This window comes from Eublepharis macularius, chromosome 16, assembly GCF_028583425.1.
Source record: "Eublepharis macularius isolate TG4126 chromosome 16, MPM_Emac_v1.0, whole genome shotgun sequence".
In the NCBI taxonomy this organism is placed as follows: domain Eukaryota; kingdom Metazoa; phylum Chordata; class Lepidosauria; order Squamata; family Eublepharidae; genus Eublepharis; species Eublepharis macularius.
In genome coordinates, this window is record NC_072805.1 from 6,668,565 (window position 1) to 6,690,178 (window position 21,614).

At 47.3% G+C, this 21,614-nt stretch overlaps 2 protein-coding genes across 2 annotated transcripts in view; one reads left to right on the plus strand and one right to left on the minus strand.

Annotated features, from left to right (window-relative positions):
* Nucleotides 1-832: 832 nt before the first annotated feature.
* Nucleotides 833-19,573, minus strand: MANSC1 (MANSC domain containing 1). The gene is made up of 4 exons (XM_055000519.1): nucleotides 19,067-19,573; nucleotides 11,140-11,459; nucleotides 7,312-7,452; nucleotides 833-3,632 (listed from the first exon to the last, which is right to left on the minus strand). Exons 2-4 carry the CDS (start codon nucleotides 11,360-11,362, stop codon nucleotides 2,821-2,823), a joined length of 1,176 nt encoding a protein of 391 aa, XP_054856494.1. The 5' UTR covers nucleotides 11,363-11,459; nucleotides 19,067-19,573; the 3' UTR covers nucleotides 833-2,820.
* Nucleotides 19,574-20,050: 477 nt separating this feature from the next.
* BORCS5 (BLOC-1 related complex subunit 5) overlaps nucleotides 20,051-21,614 on the plus strand; it is a 46,431-nt gene continuing 44,867 nt past the window's right edge. The window contains exon 1 of the mRNA XM_055000705.1: nucleotides 20,051-20,297. Coding sequence (XP_054856680.1) covers nucleotides 20,240-20,297 — 58 coding nt within the window. The 5' untranslated portion in view covers nucleotides 20,051-20,239. The remainder of the gene's footprint in view (nucleotides 20,298-21,614) is intronic.

Here is a 21,614-nt window from a genome sequence, read left to right on the forward strand (position 1 = left end):
CTAAAATGACAAAACTGAGGCTATTGTACTTTGGTCACATGATGAGAAGACAAGACTCTCTCGAAAAGTCAATAACGCTAGGAAAAGTGGAAGGCAGTAGGAAAAGAGGAAGATCTAAAATGAGTTGGCTTGACTCAATAAAAGAAGCCACGTCCTGCAGTTTGCAGGATCTGAGCAAGTCTGTTAATGATAGTTCATTTTGGAGGTCTCTCATTCATAGGATCACCATAGGTTGGAGGTGTCTTGGCGGTACATAAGACACAACTTAGCATCAGGTATGGAATAATCAAGAGCTGAGAAAGTTATCAATCTAGAAGATTGAGAGAACTTTTGGTTTAGTTTGAGCAAGAGAACAGCCAGCAAGATGCTGTCCAAACTTTGCTTGTGAGTTTCCCAGAAGTACCCACCTGACAGCAGCTGCAGACACCGTGCTGGGTGTTTGGCTTTACTCAGCAGAACTCTTCTTTTTATATAGAGGATGGTGTAGTACAAAGTCATGGCTACCCAGAGCAATCTGAGCCAAGTGCCTCTTGCAGTGTTGGCCGAGTCAAAGGGGCTACCAAAGGCCTTCCAGGGCAGAGGCTGGCCAGAAACTTTCCCAGTCCTGTCCAATGACTGCCCTGTTAAAATCTGCACTCCACTTTTTTTTTATGGAGCCAACCAGACTTTTGCTGCTCTCTGGTGTTCAGTTCAAGCACTGTACTCTTTCTTGGTGGTTTCTGCCTACCTTAACAGATTTATTAAAAGAAACAAACAAAATCTTAATTTTATCTGCTGGATCAAACCTAATTAGTTGTAAAAAAATATCCTCGCTAGCAGAACAGCCTACGTGTTTTCTAATAATGTTCTAAGGGCGAACAAACAGGCTTTCACTCAGCTAGGAACAACACAGACCCACTTCAGAAATTACTTCAAAAGAATCAACCCTGGCTTTGGCTGCTATTTTTTTAACCAGTTGTTGTTGTTGTGCCGCTAATGTTTGAAGCTATTAGCAGATGATAATGCTAATCCATATGCTATGGAAATTTTTTTTTAAGACACACTAACAATACATATATCTATATAATTAAAAAGAAAAAAAGCACCTAAATTACACTACAGGTTGAGTTCTGATTTTCTCTGCAACAAGTATATATCATTTCTAGAGTCACACTTATTCTAGGTTAGTCACAACCCCCCTTTTTTCTATTGTTCATGTTTCTTAACCCATAAATCCAGATGTCATCAAATCCTTGTTATCCATTTCACGCAAAAAGTCTATAAACGGTTTCCATTCAGTCAAGAAGTTAACTAATGTCCTTTCTCAAATCAATGCAGTAAGTTTTGCCATTGGCCCTGATCTGAGGATACTTAAATCTGGAGACTGGAGCCATGAATGGACAAGACAGATCTTCCTATGCGCCTGAAAAATGCCCCAAGTTAGCAGAAAAATCTGAAATCTATATATATAAATAGATTTGGGGGGTTAAAAAGCCTCAAAAACAATAAAAGGAGCACCTGTAGCTTTAAGAATCAGATGCTGTTAGTGGCTGTTGCTAGGTAACCATAACAGTTTAACCACTATTCCAGACATGATTCTGACAGGAAAAGGCAGGAAGAGGAGGCAGGGCCCTTCCCAGAGCTATTTTGGCCTTTGAGGGAGGGCTCATTGGTGCCAGGCCCAGCAGCAACCACCATGCGACTTGATATCACATGACATGCATGACTTACTCAGGCCTGACAGTTTGCTACTGTTCCACAGCAGCACTCTCCCCACCAAGCCAGTGTAGTGTAGGGGTTAGTGTTTCAGAGTAGGATACGGGAGGCCCAGGTTCAAATCACTACTCTACTGTGGAAGCTCACTGGGTGACTTTGATCCAGTCACAAACTCTTAGCCTAACCTACATCTCAGGGTTGTTGTAAGGATAATATGCAGCAGAAGAGAATGGCATAAGCGGCTTTTGGTCCCCATTGTGGAGAAAGGTAGTATATAAATGCAGTATATTATTAAATATAGATCAAGATGGGAGGGGGGAGATAAAAGACAAGTTGTTTAGTAAGTTTGAAGGAGAGAAGAATGAAGGGAAAGGTGAGCTTATGGAGGCAGCCATGAAGAGGGAAAGAGGATATAGTGTGGGGAAGGGGATAGGGAAAAGTAAAGTACCCTTGGAAGTCCGTGTAGGTTTCCCACCATTCAACTGGGCCTGGCTCAGCTGGCACCCTGCAACTGGTCCACAGGGCAGTGGCTGTTGGGGGGGGGGAGGTGAAGACGGTGGGCAAAAGTGGATGGGAAGGAGAGAAGGAAGCAGGAAAGGGGGAGAGGCTGTGGGGGGGAAGGGAAAATGAGACACCCTCGGCAAGTCCTTGCAGGTCCCTCACTTGTATCATCTAAATCCATTTGGAAGTTGTTTTAAAATTTTACTTAGTACGACAAATCACAGTGAAATTGCTTCCAAGTAAAAAATGTAGTAGAAACAACGAAGCCCTTAGGACAGCACTGAATGTTGCAAAGAACACGGGGCTGCTGCCAAACAGGACAAGCTCCATGCCAGCTTCCTCTGTTCCTATCTGGTACCCCTTAAGCCGTGTCCTGACTCTGCATAATTCCCTGCTTCTGCCATGAGGAACCAGTGCCGTTGATCAGGGAATATCCGATGCAGTGAAGACCAGGTAAGTTGGAACGCTACAGAGGGCTACCATTTTCAGAAGCAGCTGTTTCTTGTAAAACTTGTTTTCGCACAAAGAGAGACATCTCCACCACTACCATGATGAGGTCAATCCTTTTTTTCTGTTAAGACCGCAAAATGTCCTGCCACCACGTCTCTTCACACTCCCTGCTCATCACACATTGGCATACATGCCGTTGATCAAGTAGTCCAGCCTAGAATAGCGCTTCTGCCGAAGAGATTCGATCATCTTCTGACCTATTACCACTTGAGCCACAAGCAAAAATATCACTCCAAAAAACAATGCAGCTAGGAGAACGTTCTTATCACCCAGGTAGGGGGCCTCACCTGGAGCTCCATCCGGAGCATCGCTCTCCCCACTCAGTTGCCCATCACGAAGATGGGCCTCGTGTGACGCAGCAGAAGAAACCTTCTTAGACAGACTGGAAGGCAGAGGGGTGGGGTTGCCGGCTCTCGCTTGGGATGTGGCAGTTGGCTGTGAAGCAGGGTGGCTTTGTCTTGCACTTGCCATGTACGATTTCCCATAGTCGGCTGTGGTACGTCCAGCGCTTGGTGCAGTACTGCGAGGTACAACGGCCACAGTGCTTGCCTGCGTGGAACGCGTAACAGCAGGTAGTTTCACAGTGGATTGTACAATGGGAACTAGGTTCTGAGGACTAGTAGCTGGGGTCAGCGAACTGATGGTTTGATCTGTTAGCCGAGAATCTGAACTTTCTGAAGGGTTTGCCCCTTCCCCTTTTGGGTGGTTGGAGTGCTCGTGAATCTTATCTACAGGTTTATCGATCTGGCTGAAGAGTACTTTCGATGTCTTCGGTGTGACAGACTTTTGTGAAGGATCCAGCCAATTTGGGGGCGTTGTTGGGCTGGAAACATCAAGCACAACAGCTTTCGGAGACACAAAGCTCCCATTCACAATTAAATCCAAGGACTTGTTTGAGGAAGAAGTTGGCTTTAGAACTTCGGCATCTAAAAACAAAAGGAAGAGGATTTGTTATATCATATAAGTTGGCAAGCAAATCTTTATACTCTGTAAGGCTCAAGCCCCTCTGCCAAGGGCCCTCTCTGCGTTTCCTTGCCTCCCCATCAGGGCCTAAGCTCTGCCAGAGGTGAGGGAGGGAGGCTCGCTCATTGTTGCTCCTCTGGCTGGAATGACCTTGAGATGTGAATTGGGATGTCTCTGCCCAGGTGCACCGGGTTAGCAGAACTGAGTTCTGAGTTGTTACATTCATTTCTGGTGCACTAAGTCTCAACGGCATCACATACTCCAAGATGTTCTAACACTCTAATGCAGACCTGAATGTTATTGTGCAATAGAAGAACCTTAAAGACAGACTACAGCCTGAAGTTACTGAGCTGATTATATTAGTCTTGATTTGAAGAGACAAAATCCCCACCTCTGAGATGCTGAATTCACTTAACAAAACCAAGACAACTGTATTATTGCCAAGCTATTGTGAATGGTTACTGTTCTTTCCTTTTGTACCTGTGAAAGATACACTGAAATGTCATAGACTGGACCTTCAGCATTTCCAGGCCTTTCGGCCTCACTGTTTACAATTTATTTCTCAGCACACGTGAATATATATTAGTCAACTGAGGACATGCTTCAGGCATTTGAAGGCTTACACCCCAATCTAATTTATGAAATGAAGATTTAAAAGTCTTTTAATACCCTAAAAATGAACAGATTTCATTTGTAAGGAGACATGAGACTGTTTATAATTTATTTTGGGATTATTAAGCCTGAGTTATTCAGGGGAGGCTTCCACACACACCCCGCCCCCAATTCTGTTAACTCATAGACCTCTGTGACTGACCTGTGTGGGACGCTGCAAAACCTCAAGTGAGCTAAGAATGTTATGGACTTTTAAGAGTCCTGCTGGAAAATGACAAGTTTTCTCCTCAACAGCCACCAATATTTAGTAGCTGACCTGCTTTACTACATTAGGCTGCTGGCCTAAAATGTATTTAAATTGACTGAATATTCTTTAACTGAATGACTATTAGTACAAATCAGATTATTTGTTAGGCAACAGGCAATGACTTCACAATGCAACAGAGCAGATTTCTCTTGGACATTAGGAAATACTCTTTACTAACCAACAAATAGTTGGTTAGTAAACTGGTTAGTCTGGAGAGGAAGAAACAAGGATGCAACCCAGTAAGGAAGACTCATTTTAAGAAGTCTCAGGAAACTTTAGAAAACTAGATGATCCCTGGATATTCTTATTAGGGTTTCCAACTGCACAATGGGCAAGATTGACCCAAGAATTTCAGCATGCAATTATGTAAAAAATAGAGAAATGTTGACCAGAAAGTCATAATACACCAAAAATTAAACAGTATGTTTATGTCCATCCTTCATTTTACCATCACCTCCCCCCCACACACACACATACACAAATATTCATAATAATAATAAAATTGGTATGGGGGAGGTATGTTGGTGATGTCATTAGCACTAGCCAATACGTAACTACCCTACCAGATTTTTCCTTGACAGAAAGGGACTGTCAGGCAGGCAAGCCAGCCTGCCTGCCATAACTGTGAATGCATATCTACTGGGGGGGGGGGCGGGGGCCAGGCTTTCTTCCTGGAGTGTAGCTTCCTTCGCTGTACTCGGCTATGCTTTGCTAAGAGGCCTTATCAGTACAGCTGGCAGAATGTGGGAACCAGCCGTGGGAAATTCAGCTTTGCGTCTTCTGCAGGACTTTCGCTGACTTCAACTGATTTGTTTGGGTTGGGGGGAGGGGGACTGGGGTATAACCTCTCGGGGGAGACTTTACTTCAGCATTCTGGGCAATCTCTATATATCAGTGCTCTTCTAGGGAGTTTTATCTGAATAAAGACCTTTAACTCGTACAATCGTGTTGGGTGAAGCGGAGAGTCTGAGAGAATCCCCTAGGCAGGCCTGACAGGGACAAGTGAACAGTTTCAGGGTAAGTTACATCCATAACACTTAAAATATTCAGTCTCTTTTCATCCTAAACCCTTTTAATTTCTTTTTCCTGCAGAGAATTAGGATCACTCCAGATACAAATACATTCTATTTTTATAAGTATTTTGTAGTGTAAGTCAGGGAAATCTAGCTCCCAACTTCCACAGACATTATATAATAATCATACAAAGTTTTAATCAAGGTGTCTCCAACATTCCCAGGTGAAGAAAGTAGAGGCACTTAGGGGGCTACATCCTCCAGATCTCAGTCAAATGCCATTTTCTGCATACCCTCCACCCCAGTCAATTAACATAGAATCATAGAGTTGGAAGGGGCCCGAACACTCTCCCTGCAACGTCTTTTAGATTTCCCCTTCCCAAAAAGGCAGGCATGAATGATTCTCTAGTAACGTTCACAAGATATGCAAAGATTTTCCAGTTTAAAAATTCTGGAGAAGGGCTGAAATTATTTTAATTTGCTTTCAGCATTTTGTCTTTTAAATGGATTTTATTATATTACTGATTTATTTTGTAAGCCTTCTACAATAGGCCTGGTTTAACAAGGGAGTAATTTTAAAAACAAGTAAGATCACTCTGGTCACTGGCCCATTACGCATGGCACACTTTAAGCCGGCGATGCTGAGCATTCACATCGATTGGTGCCGAAATGTCTTGGGCTCCCATCATTCTGCACTGCACGACCTCAAGACAATTTGGTCTCTGCTAACGAGTTGAGATGTGCCTGTTTGGAGCCACATTTTGTGGGGGCTGGAGCTGACATAATTTTTTAAAAGAATATTTGCATATGTTGTAATGTTGCAATGTTGGAGCCTACCCCCCGGCCCGGATTTGTATGCCCACTGGAGAGGCAACTAGTAGCGGAGTTCTGGGGGAAAACATGTACTTGTTCCACTCACATTTATTTTTTTTTAAGCCAAGCCAGGAAAGGGTTAAAATGCTGCTGCTTCATTTCCTTACCTGCTGCTTTGTTTTGCAAACCAGGAGGGAGGGAAAAGCAGCCATTTAACCCTTTCCTGGCTTTTAAAGCCAGGAGAAATGCACAGTAGCATTACAACATTTTTCCTAAGAGTGTGTGCATTCCAAAGAGGATGGAAGCAAACAGAGAAGCAGTCTTATGACCCGTACCTCACTTTACTGATAAAAATGGTGGAAAAGGGGAAAAGAAGAGGGGGGCACAAGAAGCAGAATGGGAGTTTTTGATACTGCACAGACATAACACGCGCCAGCAGCAACTGGAATATTAATGGGGGGGGGGGAGGGAAACCGAACAAAAACCATTTCTGCTTCCCTTGACTCCCTTGCACGTGTGGAACTCTGGAGAACATGGCAGAATAGATTCTGAAACATTGTGCAGGGACTGTGCGGAAAACACCATTGTTCTGTTGGAGGATGACCAGTCACCTTTCAGTAGTAAGCTCTGTAACAAACTTCTAGAAGCCCAATTCTAGACACACGGCATCTGCATACAAGCGACATGGGCAGAGGAGGGAATTCATTTTCTGATTGCTGAACACGGGGCCCAATGAAACTCTTGGTTTTAATGCAGTGTTTCAAAAACTATTAGCGGAGCTTCCAATTGTGTTGCAAGTTGCCTCAGATTTTCAGGAAGGAAGAGGCTACAAGCATTTCAGCTCTCATGAATTCACTGTTGAATCACCTCATTTTTAAATGTTTTCTTATCATTTACCTCGTATTGTTCTGTAGGTTACCAGTCCTGCTGCTTGCTTCACTGGACAGGCTTGCTCAGAGGGACAATAAAACAGGTAGCAATTGGGAGAGTTGCCCTTCTTTTGGGGTTTAAAGACTACTAGGTTGCACTTCTTGTTGGCTGGAAAACATAAGCACACAGAATAAATGTATTTTTTTTAAGTGCAAGGCATTTTGTATCTAGCTGCTTTAGAACTTCCTAGGTCTGGAAGAAGGCTCTCTGCTATGTTCTAACAGATTCAGACTGAGCTATCCCCAGGCCTCGCTTCAGTTGTCTCCCAGCTCTCTGCAAATCTGCTAGCTCTCTGGGGTCTCAGGGAACTGATTGCCTGCAATGCAAGGGGAAGGGACACAATTCTGGTAATAACCTCGAAAAACTCTCACTTCTTTCCAGGTAGCCCCTATAAACTCAAGAGAATCATTGTTTAGACTTCCAAAATTTTCCAGAGCCTTCTGGAAACCAGCAGGATACCATAAGCCTTTCATGCCTGATCACCTGAACAGGTGTGCCACTCTTGTAGACTCAGTCCTACCCCAACAAGTCCAAGGTCCTCCTCTCCCTCTGGCATTCAGCAAGGGGAACTTCTAATATTTCATGGGGCAGGCATCTGTGTACGCTGCAATTCAGGAGCACAGGAAACCAGAGAATGGGGTATCAGCCAGTGAATTCTCCTTCACATCAACCTCAGCTTTTTGTTTATATCTTTTTTAAAATGCACATGTGGCAATCACCTCTAAAGTTTCACTTACTCTCCAGGGCTCTGAATCAAGCTGAATTGTAGGGAGGGGATCTCAGATGATCCCCCAATGAGTTAGGAACCATAGATCTGACCATTATGGCTGTACTGGATTCCTGGTAATGCTATGTCTTAATTTCTCCCATGGAGTCCTAGTGAACTTGTGTCTATTTACCCTATGGCATTGTTTATGGAAATGTTCCTGATACTGACTGTACCGATCTCACACTGTGTAATCCACCTTGAGTCTCAGTGAGAAAGGTGGACTATAAATAAATAAATAAATTCTGCTCTCAAGCAAGCCCCCAAGACTGGCCAACCAGTCAGAGCCTCTGGTAAACTGAGTGTAAGCTGAGTTAGCCTTTGGGGGGTGGGGCGTTAGTTAGGATTTGGGGGTAGGGTAGGAACCTTGTTTTGAGGAATTAAGTATCCTGTAAAGGTCCCATCCAAAACTTAACTTTTCTAGTACTGTTTCTGAGGACAGATTCTCTGAAGGTTTAAAAGAGCGGCTTAGTACTTGATAAGAAACTGTCGTCAGCTGTGCTGAAAGCGGTCCAAAGGACCTTACATGCTGAGGAGCTCTGTCTGGGGGGGGGGGGGAAGCCTTAATTTCTCCCCTTAGCAGTTGTGTTGTTAATTTAGGCTCAAGTTCAACGAATGGGGGGGGGGGAGAACACAACTTCTGGGAAGTGGGGTTATGAGCCAGTTGTACATTTATGCATATTAGTCATTCCACATTATATCTGTATTCTGTTTTTATAACTTTATTTCCTGTAAATAAATCTTTGATTGTTCTGTTCCAACAGTGTGCTGTCTGTTCAGTCAAAACAGCTGTGGGAAACAGGTTTCTAATCACCTCACTATCAGGTACTACATTACAAAAACTTTTCGGGGAACACAAAACTACATGCTAACATCCAGTTATTAAAAGCTTCCCCCCCCCCTTTAATGGGTATCGTGAGGTTCAAACAGAAGGTGGAGGGCGAAGGACAGCATTCAGTCCAGGGAGCCTTTTACCTCAGAGGCTCAGCTCTCCCTCTTTCTCCTTCCTCCACCACATCAGGGATATGCCGCAGTTACAAACCAGTGGCAGCCCAACCCATCCCGTCACCATCCACAACCAGGCACTAACCATCACAGCAAGTTTCTAGACCTTCTAGTTATGGAAATCTGCTGAGAAGTGTGCAATGGGTGGATCTGTTCCAATAGCAGAAGCATTTCCATCTCGTGAAAGGAGAGATTCCCTGATGCAAAGAGGCCTTTCTTTCCTTCCACCAGAGGAAAGCCCCTCCACTAGGGGACCAAATCCATGGGATCCGACACAACCACCAGTTGGAATCTCAGCACCTGTCAGAGGCCAGCATCTGCCACTGCCATGCGGGAACGGGGGAGGTGGAGGTTCCCCTGAGCTGACTGTTTTCACTAACCTGCTCCTAGTGCTGGGAGAGGCGTCTCGGTGGCCTTGGAGGCTTCAAGGCCTTGCCTGTACACACCAGTTCCCAGCAGGAAGGGGGAGAGGGATGCTAGCCTGGGAGGGATTTGTGTGTCTGTGCTGTTGCAGTAGTGCCTTATTCTGGACAAAGACCTTCGTAGGATGTCCACCGTAAGATTATGATACTAGACTTAATAAAGCTTTGCAAATTCTGTGGAGACTTGTGGAAACATGATCCTTACAGCACCCATCCAGTTGGCTGGATAACGGTTTGCATGATTGGCGCACAGCTTCAGTGCCCATCGTAATCCCTTGCTTGCCCAATGGGCCTCCGTTGGGAAAAAGGCAAGGTATAAAAGGAGTAAAAAAATAATAATTTTCTTGGTACAGAATCATTCAGTTCCCACTGCTGTATGATATGCCAAGTTTATCATTGTCAATGGGACCTTTTCTTCACTCCTGTCCATTCCTCCCCATCTTTTTTGCCATGGGATGCTGGAATGTCAGCCCTCTTGCTTTGTGCCCCTCCCGTATCTCGCAGTGCTGCTGAGCAGTGTTGGACTGGTGGGGGGGTGCCCTCCCTGTCTGCCAACTCCCTCCCCTCTTGGGCTAGGGATGGCTCCCAAGCATTGGGCTTGGTAGGGTAGAAAAGAAACAGGCCTCTAAATTGGCTTAATTATTTTGTGTTGTTTTGATATTTGGACTATATGGGCTACTTTGGAATGAGAGTTACACATTCTTGGAAAAAACATACTTGGTGCATCACGTTTTTCGTAAAGCTTGAAGCTGATCGTAGAAAGTGCTGGCACTTAGCAGAAATGGTGCTAATACAGAAATAATCATACAGTGGCAAAATAATTAAAGGACTAGTAAGTCTTGGAGTGGGGGCTCAACCCAGACACACCAACGGAAGGAAAACGTAGGGAGCTCAACTAATCAGCTTGTGCTTGTGTGCATGTGTGCACGTGAGTGCACGTGTGTGGGTGAGAACAATAGCAACTTTTCTTCCTAAGCCCCAGGCAAGTCAAGAATAACGCCGTTCCTGCGAGATTCTCCAGTCTCTGTTGCACTGAGCAATAATTTCGTTTAGTTGTAAAATACAGTAAAAATTCCCAATAGCACCAGTGTTGGAAAGGCAGCTACCAAAACTGGCAGAGAAGAACTCTAAACTATTCATTCCCTGTAATGGGTTAGTTGGGCTCTGCCGTTTCAGATTTCACAGGGAGTAAGCACAATATTCACAGCCAAATTATTGGATGGATTCAAGCTTTCTTAAAACCTAATTGTTTATGTATGCTTGTTATGTGTAATTTTCTGTAGTTCATACTAATTACAGACACTCCTAAGGAATAATTTCATGACCTAGTAAAGGGGGGGGGGCGCTACTTCATTGGCATCCCTGAAGATGAAGGATAGAGTCACGTGTTAGTGTTTGAAAAACCGAGGCCAGGTAGGTTTCATATAGGAGAGTTTTTGCTCCTCCCAGCTTTGGGCAAGAGTGATCCCTTTTGGTATCTGCACTACCGAGTCATCATAGATTCCCCCTCACAGAAGGAACAGTTCTCTGGAAAGAAGGAACGAATGATGAGTCTATCAGTTAAAATCTGCAATGTAGATATGGCTACAGTGTATTTTTTACCCGATATGCTTTTTCCAAAACAGCAAATGTTGATGCAAGCTTCCCAAGATGCAACGTGAACTGGATCAGCTCCACGGATGCCCTGGGAAAGAGCCACTTGTAGGTCAACAGTAGCATTCTCTGTCTTTTCTGTGGAACAATCTCGACTCTGCGACAGCTCCAGCACAGCACAAAGTATCACTGCTGCTACGCAAGCAGAGCATGAAGCAGTGAGGAGGGACATTTCTTTCTTTTAAGGACAACTTTCTCCTTATGGCTCTCTTCTTCTTGGCAGGCTCATCCAAACTCAAGAGGTAGTCATTTTAATGTGGCAGCAGTACCTTTTTAATAAGAGAAATAACAAAATTAAATGCTGCAAAAAATTTAGCAGGCATTCATAAATTCATATTAATTATTCTAAGCAACGTAAACTTAAATAATACAACCTGAAATGATAGAACAAAAATTAGAGATGGAAAGAGTGGAGAAGCACCTCCTCTGCCTGTGTGCAGAAGGTCCCTGTTTGGCCCCAGGTATCTCCAACTGAAAGGACCTCAGGCAGTGTGTGTGTGGGGGGGGGGGGGGGGAGAACTCTGCCTGAAATTCCAGAGAGTTGCTCTCATAAGCCAGTTCCTCAGGAGAGTATTGCCACAATTCAGGGGTCGAACACCTTATTTGCATGCAGAAAGTCCCCAGTGGAATGCCTGGTATTTCCCGTTAGTGCAGCTGTGTTGCAAAATAAGGAAATCTGCATGTCCTTTGAGGAAATGTGATTTGTTCTGCATGATACTTAAATGAAACTTCCATGTCCAATATACCACTAAATATCTTGGTATCAAGGACCATGGGGGGGGGGGCGAGGATAAAAAAAAAAACCTTGCAGCACCTAAATTTTTTTATTTATGGTGGTCCTGACCTCTCATGGCCCACAGTCCACTTTGTAGGAGGCATTAAGTGTCTCAGCTGACACACGCAGGGCAGAGAGAAAAATACTATGAACAGTCAAATCAAAAGGCTTTGACACCTCTAACATATGTAAGAGGAGCACTGCAAACATTTAGGACAGCAAGTCACAAAAGTCATGAAAGAGGTGGGGTGTGACCCCTTCCCTCCACTGCTGAACCTGAATGGAATGCCTGAAGGCAGTTGCTTCTGGTAATGAGAGAACCACCCAGAGTCTCTGTGTTCTGGTGCTGTCAACTCTGTTAGCTGGTTCGTGGTTGTTAGTGAGAAGCTGAGGAAGCGTTTCTCCAAGTCTGCCATGAATATGTCAGCATACTGTGGTGCCATGTGTTAACGCTTCCTCAGTGCGCATCCACTGAAACCATTCCTGTACATAAGGTTCTTGGATGACATCTTCATCATCTGGACCCATGGGAAGGAAGCTCTTGAGAGATTTCACCAGGACTTCAACATTCGCCCCACCATCAACCTGAGCCTGGACCACTCTACTCAACAGGTATACTTCCTGGACATACACTGTACAACTACATAATGGACAGATAAAGACCACCTTATATTGGAAACCCACCAACCGATACTCATATCTACATGCCTCCAGCTACCACCCAAAACAAATGGTTGTCTACAGCCAAGCCTTACATTACAAGCATATCTGCTCCAATGCTCTTGATCAGGACTCTCACTTAAAGAGATTTACAACAAGCATTTTGGGGGGCTACAGTACCCATCAAATGAGGTGAGGAAACAAATTGACAGAATCAGACTAGTACCCAGAAACAGCCTGCTTCAAGACAAATCAAAAAGAACCAACAACAGAACACCAGTGGTTGTCACCTATAGTTCCCAGCTCAAACCTATCCAACATATCATCAGCAATCTACAGCCCATCCTGGAAAACGATGCCTCTCTCACACAAGCCCTGGGTGGAAGACCTCTCCTTGCCTACAGACAGCCCCCAACCTTAAACAACTTCTCACTAACAACCATGAACCAGCTAACAGAATCACCAACACAAGAACCAGACCCTGCGTCAGACCCAGATGCCAACTCTGCCCACATATCTACCCAGAAGATACAATTACAGGACCCAATAGCATCAACTATACCATCTCTGGCTCTTACAGCTGCTCATCCTCCAATGTGATAATATGCCCTCAAATGTCAACAATGCCCATCTGCTCTGTACACAGGACAAACCAGCCAACCTCTGCACAGAAGAATAAATGGACACAAATCTGACATCAAAAATGGCAATATCCAGAAACCAGTGGGAGAACACTTCAATCTACCAGGACATTCCATCAAAGACTTAAAGGTCACTGTAGTTCAACAGAAACATTTCAAAAGCAGAATCCAAGGGGAAGCTGCTGAATTGGAATTCATATGTAAATTTGACTCAGTTTGACTTGGATTGAAAAGAGACTCTGGGTGGTTCTCTCATTACCAGAAGTAACTGCCTTCAGGCATTCCAGATTCAGCAGTGGAGGGAAGGGGTCATACCCAGCCTGGATTGTGCACTCCACCTCTTTCATGACTTTTGCAACTGCTTTGCATTTACATGGCCCTCACTCCCTGCACCCTCTCCCCCCTCCTCTCGCTACCTATATATATATCTCTGGCCAATTTTTTCATACCCTCCATACATCTGACAAAAAGTGCTCTGGTTCTCAAAAGTTTATGCTACAATAAAGTTGGTTAGTCTTAAAGGTGCTACAGGACTCTTTACTATTTTCTAACACCAAATCTACATATCTGGGTCAGCCATTAGAGGAGCCTTTAGATGAACAATGTCATCTTCAGCATGAGTTCAGATACAGCATTGAATGGGGGAAGCACTTTACTATCTTGCAGCCTGCATTTAAGTCAGTTCCCACTCCCATCTACAGTCTAGGAAAGAGTAGCCTACCTAGGGTGCATGAAAGAACAGCAACAAGACAATGTGTGAGAATTGTGTTGAATGCTGGAATTATTTATGCAATACTAAGTATTGTATAAAAACTCTTGGATGGATTTCTTTTTACAAGCATAAACAGCACCTAAGCCTTTTGCATCTATTCCTTCATTGGAGAGCAGTGGGTTAAAATCTCCTAAATGAAGCCCCTAGCTTGTTCAGAAGGGCACTGCCAAGCTAACAGAAGCCCTTAACCCAACAACAAAAGCAAGATGATTTTCTTTCTAGGATTTTCCTTGCCCAGATAAAGTTGCTGAGCAAATTTTACTATTAGTAGATATCAGTGAATGGAACAGAGAAAGGATCCTAAGTCAAATGTTCTTACGTACAAGGAACAGATTGTCTTAGAAAAATTTTCATTAGAACAAATTTGGAATACCTCCTCCATTGTAGCTACCAAAGAAGACCGACCGACAGGACTAAGAAAAGTTAGATTAGAAGAGAAGGACTTCATAGAATATCAGGCCATGAGAACATGGCTTGCAAGTGCCTTTTTTAAACTTCCCCAGGTATGTTGTTGACATTTATTATCTCTGATGGGCTGCGGCTGGCTTTGTGTCTGGATACTGCCCCAACCCTACAGATGAAAATAGGCAGGGATATTTGCTTAAGGCTCAGCAGAAAGCAAATCAAACTTTCGTCCACCCTTCAGCTTTTCTTGACAGGCTATCTGGAAAGCCACTGTTTACACACTACTTGTAATGATTTGAGGGGTAAAGGAGTCAATGAGAACAGAGAACAAATTTAAGTCTGGATCCCCAGGATTGCCTTTGCTTTTTTAGCAGACACATCACACGACTAGCTCAAGTTCAGCTTGCGATTAACTACAACACAGATCTTTTTTGCACATATTGCTAACAAGCCAGGTCTTGCCCATCCCAGATTTGTGCACTCACAGGAACAGGGGTTCAAACTGTGGTTTGTTTATTTAGAAAATGTATATGTCATCTCTAAAGAGAGATCCCCCCAACAGGAGTTACCATCCAGCCCATATTTAGCCATCTTGTCCACAAGAATTTCATGGGAGCTTTATCAAGGTACACTATATCCATGGCATTCCTAAACTCTACCTCAAAAACCGAAACAAGGTCAATTGGGCATGACTTGTTCTTGATAAACCGAAGCTGGCCACAAGTAATCAAGGCATTCTTTTCTAGAAGCTTACAGTCCAGCCACTTAATAATCCACTCTAGAATTTGAACGGTATAGATGTCAAGCTGATTGGTCTACAGGCAGGAAAGTTTTTTATACCTCTCTTCCCTGTTTTACAGAACAGGCTGTCTGAAGTGGCGAGAGAGGCATCTACCCTTCAGAAATGGTGCAAGGCCAAACCGTTTAATCATGCTTTTCATGTGCTCTGATAAATTGTAATTTGTCAATTTCATGTTTAAGTTCTGCAGTCTATGAGAAAAATGAGGTAAAATATTCTAAAATAAAATTCCTCCCCTATTTTTTCCTTTTCAGCTACAAATTAGTAAAATTGACAAGTGTGAGCAAGAGGCTTTTAATGCTTGGTTTTTAACTGTTGACACCTTTTGTGATGTTGAGAACATTTTATTTTATAGGCCACCTTAAGCAGGTTCTCTAGAAAGATGATGTTGAAATGTTTTAAATAAATGAAAGGGCCAGTGAAAACAACATTAGATTTATATACCACTCTTCAGAACAACAGAGCGATTTCCAAAGTATGTTATTATTATCCCCACAACAACAGTCACCCTGTGAGGAGGGTGGGGCTGAGAGAGCTCTGAGAGAGCTTTGACTGACACAAGGTCACCCAGCTGGCTTCAAGCGGAGGAGTGGGGAATCAAACCCGGCTCTCCAGATTAGAGTCCTGCTGCTGCTAACTACTCTCTACATTTATGGATTAATTTGTAGGGCTGATACAGACCTGAAAAATAATTGCATTCTGGAGGCAACCATTTTAACTGCACAGGAGAAATGGGCAAGGAAGATTTCAATGGTGGAGGAAGAACAAGTTGAGCAGGCCTCGGCAGAAATTCTCTCGTTCCACCTCATCAATCTTCTCCCCCAGAATGACCTTTCTCATAATTTAACATACAGACCTGAGCATGAGTGACGGTATGGGAGTTCCAGGCAGAGTAGTAAAACTTTAACCTATTAGGGGAGGGGGGGACATCTTCCACAATGTCGCAACTAACAAAGTTGCCAAATTTTGCCTTCAGGCGTGTGGGATATGCAAGCGGCTGACTGAGCCCCAATAACTGACTTCTTTGTTGGAGGAAGGAATCATCTCTCCCCTACAAGCTGCGTCCACAGTTCTGTGCTCGTCACACTGCGTGTGCCCACTCTATTCCCATTTTTACTGTCTTTTGTTCTATTTTTCTTTTACTCTCTGGAACTGATTCTGTATTGAAATAAATTGATGGATTGAGTCCACAATGTCAAAGAAGCTGCAGACAGAGCTCAATACCCAAAGAGATGCCCCTTCCCCACCCCACCCCACCCCCTGCTCTGAGCTGCACACCTTTCTCTCTAAATGTGGAGATAAATTGCCTTTGCACAGTGGGTAGGGAAAGACACTCCGTACATGTTGAACACTCTGTACATGCTCAGAAGGACTTTCCCCAGTGACTGTTTTTAAAGAAAGACAGCCAAAATGGGAAGGGATAAGAATGCCCAATGGGTGCAGTAAAAGGGGAGGGAGAAAGACCCACAGGAGAGATCCCCCCCCCTTTTGGCAGTGGTGGAGGCTTTTCCCTAAGCTCATCTGCGTGCAGGTAAAGCTGCATGCACACAGTTGGTGCGTGGCAAACAGCTGCTGGCAGTACAAGAGAAGGACGAGAACTCAGAGCGGCAACCCCCTCGCAATGAGATTTCTGCTCAGGCGCCATAAACGGGGCTACTGCTCAGGTTTCACCTGTTTGGGGGTTAAGCCAAAAGGGACAAGTGAGACATACACTTGGCAGGCAGAGGATGAGAGTCAGTCCCCTGGAACCTGGGAGACAGAGAGAAGGGCACACGGAAAGCGACAGCATCTGTAGTGGTTAGAGTGTCTGACTGACCCAGGTTTGAATCCCCACCGTGCCACGGAAGACTGTTGAGTGAGCTCGGCCCAGTCACACACTCTCAGGCTAACCTGCCTCACAGGGTTGATGTGAGGATAAAATGGAGATAGGGAGAGTGAGACAAGCTGCTTGAGTCCCCATAGGGAAAAAATGGGAAGATACATATCCAGATAAATAAAGAGCTTCCCACTGGCTGCTTAGCCTTGACTGTTTGCAAATCAAGCCAGCATCACAAAGATATCTCCGGTCTCCCTTATCCCACTCCGGGAACCTGTTGCTGCTCAGGGAAACTCTGAACACTTTTTTGCAGGCCTGAACTGCTTTGTGATACTTACCTACTTTGCAGACGAAGGCCAGACTGGCGGGACTTCCCAGCTGCCCGTTTCTCAGACTCTACACTGACCCGGGATCATAAAGGAGGTTTCCCAGGACCTATTAGGCGTCTTTTTAAATCCCCCACCGCCTCCAAGGACCTCAAGTACAGTGGATTTGGTCTCACCTCCCACCCCTCTATCATCACAGCAACCACGGCCACTTCTGCACGGAGGTCTCTGCTGCTGCCCCTCCACTCCAAGTGCAGCCGTTTGTCTGGGGCCTCAGATTCTCCTAAAACTGTTTTAGCATCTTTCCTAAAACATCATACCCAAAGCGGGATTGTGGGAAGTCTGGAGGATTTCCACACCTCCCTAACCACATTCAGTGTCACATGTGTCTCCATTTCCTTCCCTGCTACCAGCAGGCTTTTTAAAAAAGTCATAAATAGATCTAAAAATTATAATTTTCTAAAGGTCAGCAAAGAGGAGGGAAAGAGAATGGTGGAAGAGTGAGGTGTATGAGGGGGGGAGAATGGGGGGCATCACCCCATGTGGAAGCGCCTGCTAATGCCTTTGCAAAGGTCTTGAGAGCAACCTGTGGAATTGGCTCCCTCTGCTCGAAGAACGAGGTAGGTGTGAGAGGGCGACTGGGCCCAGGTTATGATTTTTAGCACTCCTTATTGGCTCTACCCCCCTCCTTTGCTTCCTGCAAAGTTAAAAGTATATATACACATATATAAACCATAAATGTTGGCACTAAAATAACCAGGTCTCAATTTCTAGGATGAACAATCCAAGTGTGTCAACACAAATCTTCAGCCATGGAACAATTCAGCCCAGGAAGCCAGGGAAGGAGGTTCAAGGTGCCCCCCAGGCAAGAAGGATGCACTTAGAAAAAGCCCTGGGACGGCACCCTGCATGTCAGAAACTGCCTTATAGGGGCTGAAGAGCAAGAGTCCAGGAGCACCTCGAAGACTAACTAAGAAAGACTAACTTCAGAGAAGTGAGCGGTGACTCAGGAATGCCCCTCCCTTACCACAAATTTGGTTAGTCTTATAGGCGTTGCTGGGCTCTTGCTCTTTTCTACTGCTACAGACAGGCTGACCCGGCTACCCATCTTGAGCGATCTCCAGGGGCTAAAGCTGAGGAGCCCTCCCGCCAGCGCTGAAAAGAGATGAGCCAGGTCGGGGAGGGGGGGGCACAAAGGAAAAACTCTCCAAGATGCAGGAGGTCCTGCCTTAAGTTCTGGAGGTTTTTGGATTTCCCAGGAGGGTCTGGAGCCCCCACCCACCCCTGCTTCATTTTACAGCGGCGAAGCGAGGCCCCGAGGGCGGGAGGAAAGGGTCCGCCCCCCGCCCCTCCGCAGCCGAGGCGTCTGTGCGGCGCCCCGGCCCGGCATCCTGGAAGTGGCTGGAATGCGGATCTCGCCCTCTGCTCAGCCAAGGACGGTGCGGGCGACTCCCGAGGAAGGAAGGGGCGCCCGCAGCTTTCCTTCCCGGGCGGCGTTTTCTGGCAGGAAGCGGCGCCCCGCCCAGGGGGGTTCAGGGCCGAGCAGACGCGCGTCGCCGCCGCCGCCGGCTGCAGTCCCGCTCCGAGGCGCCCCGATCCCCCTGGGCGCGTTCCCGTCGGGGACTCCGTGGCGAGGCCGCCGGGTTTGGAGAGCGCACGAGCGCGCGCGGCTCGGGCCTTACCTGGCGCGGCGTTCGAGGAGCCCCACCTGGAAGAGCGGCCGGCTGGCCGGCTTCCTTCTGCTGCTGCCACTGCCGCCGCCGCCGGGAGGCTCTTCGAGGGTTTTCTGGCCAGAACTTGGGGCGGAGTTGCAGCCACGGAGGACGGGCTTCCAAGGGCCAATCCAGACGTGCGCTCCGAGTTCCGTGTCCGGAGCCAGGCTGGCCTCCAGCGCCGAAAATAAAGGGGAGCGCGTGGAGAGGTTTCCTCCCCGCAAAACTTTCCCGGTCTGGGAACGAGACGCTGCGTGGCGCGAGGAGGGCCGCGAGCCGCCCCGTGGGGGCCCCGCCGGACTGCCCGGGACGCGGCGGCAAGAGGCAGCCCCAGCCGGGGACCGACAGACTCCCGTGGAATCCGGGCCGGCAGGAGGAGGGCCAGGCGAGGCGGCTCTTTCTGCCCGTCTCTTGCCGCGCCTCCCTTCCGCCCCCCGGACAGCGGGTCACCCAAGAGCCCAAAGACCGCGGCGCGCGAGAGGCGAACCCATCCCGGCCCCGGCGACCCAAGGCGGGCGGGGGGGGGGGGGGGCGGGAGCAGCCAGGAGGCCCGATGCAGCAAGCGGAGAGCCGCGAAAGGACCCCGGCCGAGGACGGGCCACTCGGGGCTGCCCCAGGCCAGGAAACGGCTTGGGCGGGAATCCAGCCCGGCCGGCCGTTCAGGGGCCGCCCGCCCGCGGCAGTCGCGTTTCTTTCCCCCGCCCGCTTGCACCCGCATTCTGGCAGGGGCTTCCTCGCGAGTCGGCGCGCTCGGCGCGCGCAACCCATGGCCAGCCCTCGAGGGGAGCCTTCGCCGGCGCGCTTCCCGGGAGCCGAAGCCGGCCTGGGGGCTGCGGGGCGCGCGCGCGAGCGCCTTGAAGGCGGCGGGCAGGGCCGGCGCCGGGCCACGGCGAGGGCGAGGCTTGACCCGGGAACCGAAAGCGGCTCTGGCTGCTGGGAAGGCGGAAGCGCGGCGGCGGCGGGTGGGTGGGTGTGCCTGCCGGCCTGCCTGCCGCGGGAGGCGGTGCGAAAGGCTGCCGCCGGAGATGCGCCCGGCTGCGGGGGAAGGCGCGGCGCTCCCTCCGCCGCCCGCCGCCTAAACCAGGCCAAGCGCCGCAGCCTCGTCCCCGGCGCCGCCCTCCTCCGAAGCGCCCTCCGGCCGCCATGGGCGCGGAGCAAAGCGCGGACGCCGACGGCCGGCCCCACGAGCCCAGCGCCTCGGGTAGGTGCCTCGGCCGGGCTGCTCCGGAGGCTCCCGCGACGCGCGCTCGGGCTCCCCGCGGGCGGAAAGCCGGCCGGCTGCTGGGCGGTGGGGGGAGGCGCCGCGCCTTCTGCGCCGGCTGCCTGGGGGCAGGCGTGGCTGGCGGGACGGGAGCGCCTCCGGGCTCGGGCCTGCTCGCCTCGCCGGCCCTCGTGCGGCAGCCCCGACGCGCGCCCGCCGCCTGGCTCTGGCGCGGAAAGGTTCGCCGAGGGCGCCGGCAGCCCGGTGGGAAAGGCCGCGGGGACGGAGGGAGGGAGGGCCTGCCGAAGCGGCGCAGGTGGCCTTGACGCGTCCCCCCGCAGGTGTGGCGCGGAAGAAGAGAGGCTTCGAAATTCCGCTCCTGGCCTCTCCTCGCGGCAGCTTTTTGTCTCAAAGAGGCCAGTTCACCGTCTCTGGGATGCCTGGAGTAGAACCTCCCTTTTCAGCGCAGTGTACCTGTGCTGGAGGAAGGCTAGGAAGACAGGAATCCCCACCCTATCTAACTAGTTAAGTTTAAGGCTGCATGTAGAAGAATGGATGCAATGGCTTATAACATACAAAAGCCATTCAATTATATTCCTTCAGCTTTGCATCCAGTGTCACAATTCAGCATAAATAATATAAATATTTGAGCATAATAACTGTTAATGGAAATAAAAAGCACTATAAGTACCATCCATTGGTTTTAATCTCCATTAAGAGTATTTATTATGCTCAAATGTTTATATTTTTCATGTTGAATTGTGACTGTCATTGGATGCAAAACTGAAGGAATATAATTGAATGGTTTTTGTATGTTATAAACCATCGTATTAATTCTTCTATTAACTATTCTTCTATTCTTCCTTAAACTTAACTAGTTACTGTGGGGATTCCTGTCTTCCTAGCCTATTGCTGTGGCTCTCTTGTTTGTGGTTCATTGTAGGCGCTGCAGAGGCCCCCCTGGTGGTTGCATCCTGGGGAAATGAAGATTTTGCACTGGATGGGCCTTTCGCCCACTTAGCAGACATTTTCTGTTGTTGTTCAGTGCTTATAAAAACACAAAACGGCCTTATTTCAGGTTCATTTGAACAATTTTCTGTTTCACTGCAGAGCAATTTGTGTGATCAAATTGCACCTAAGCAACATAACTCAAATTTCATGCACACTTATGTCTGTATATTGTAAGCCCATACCAACTGTGCAAATTTTTTTCTTGCCGCAAGTAAATAATAGTGTGTGTTTATGCTGGATTATTCGTGAGATGATTAACTCCATGCTGTTGGTTGGTAAGATCAATAAAAGGCTATAATCCCTGTT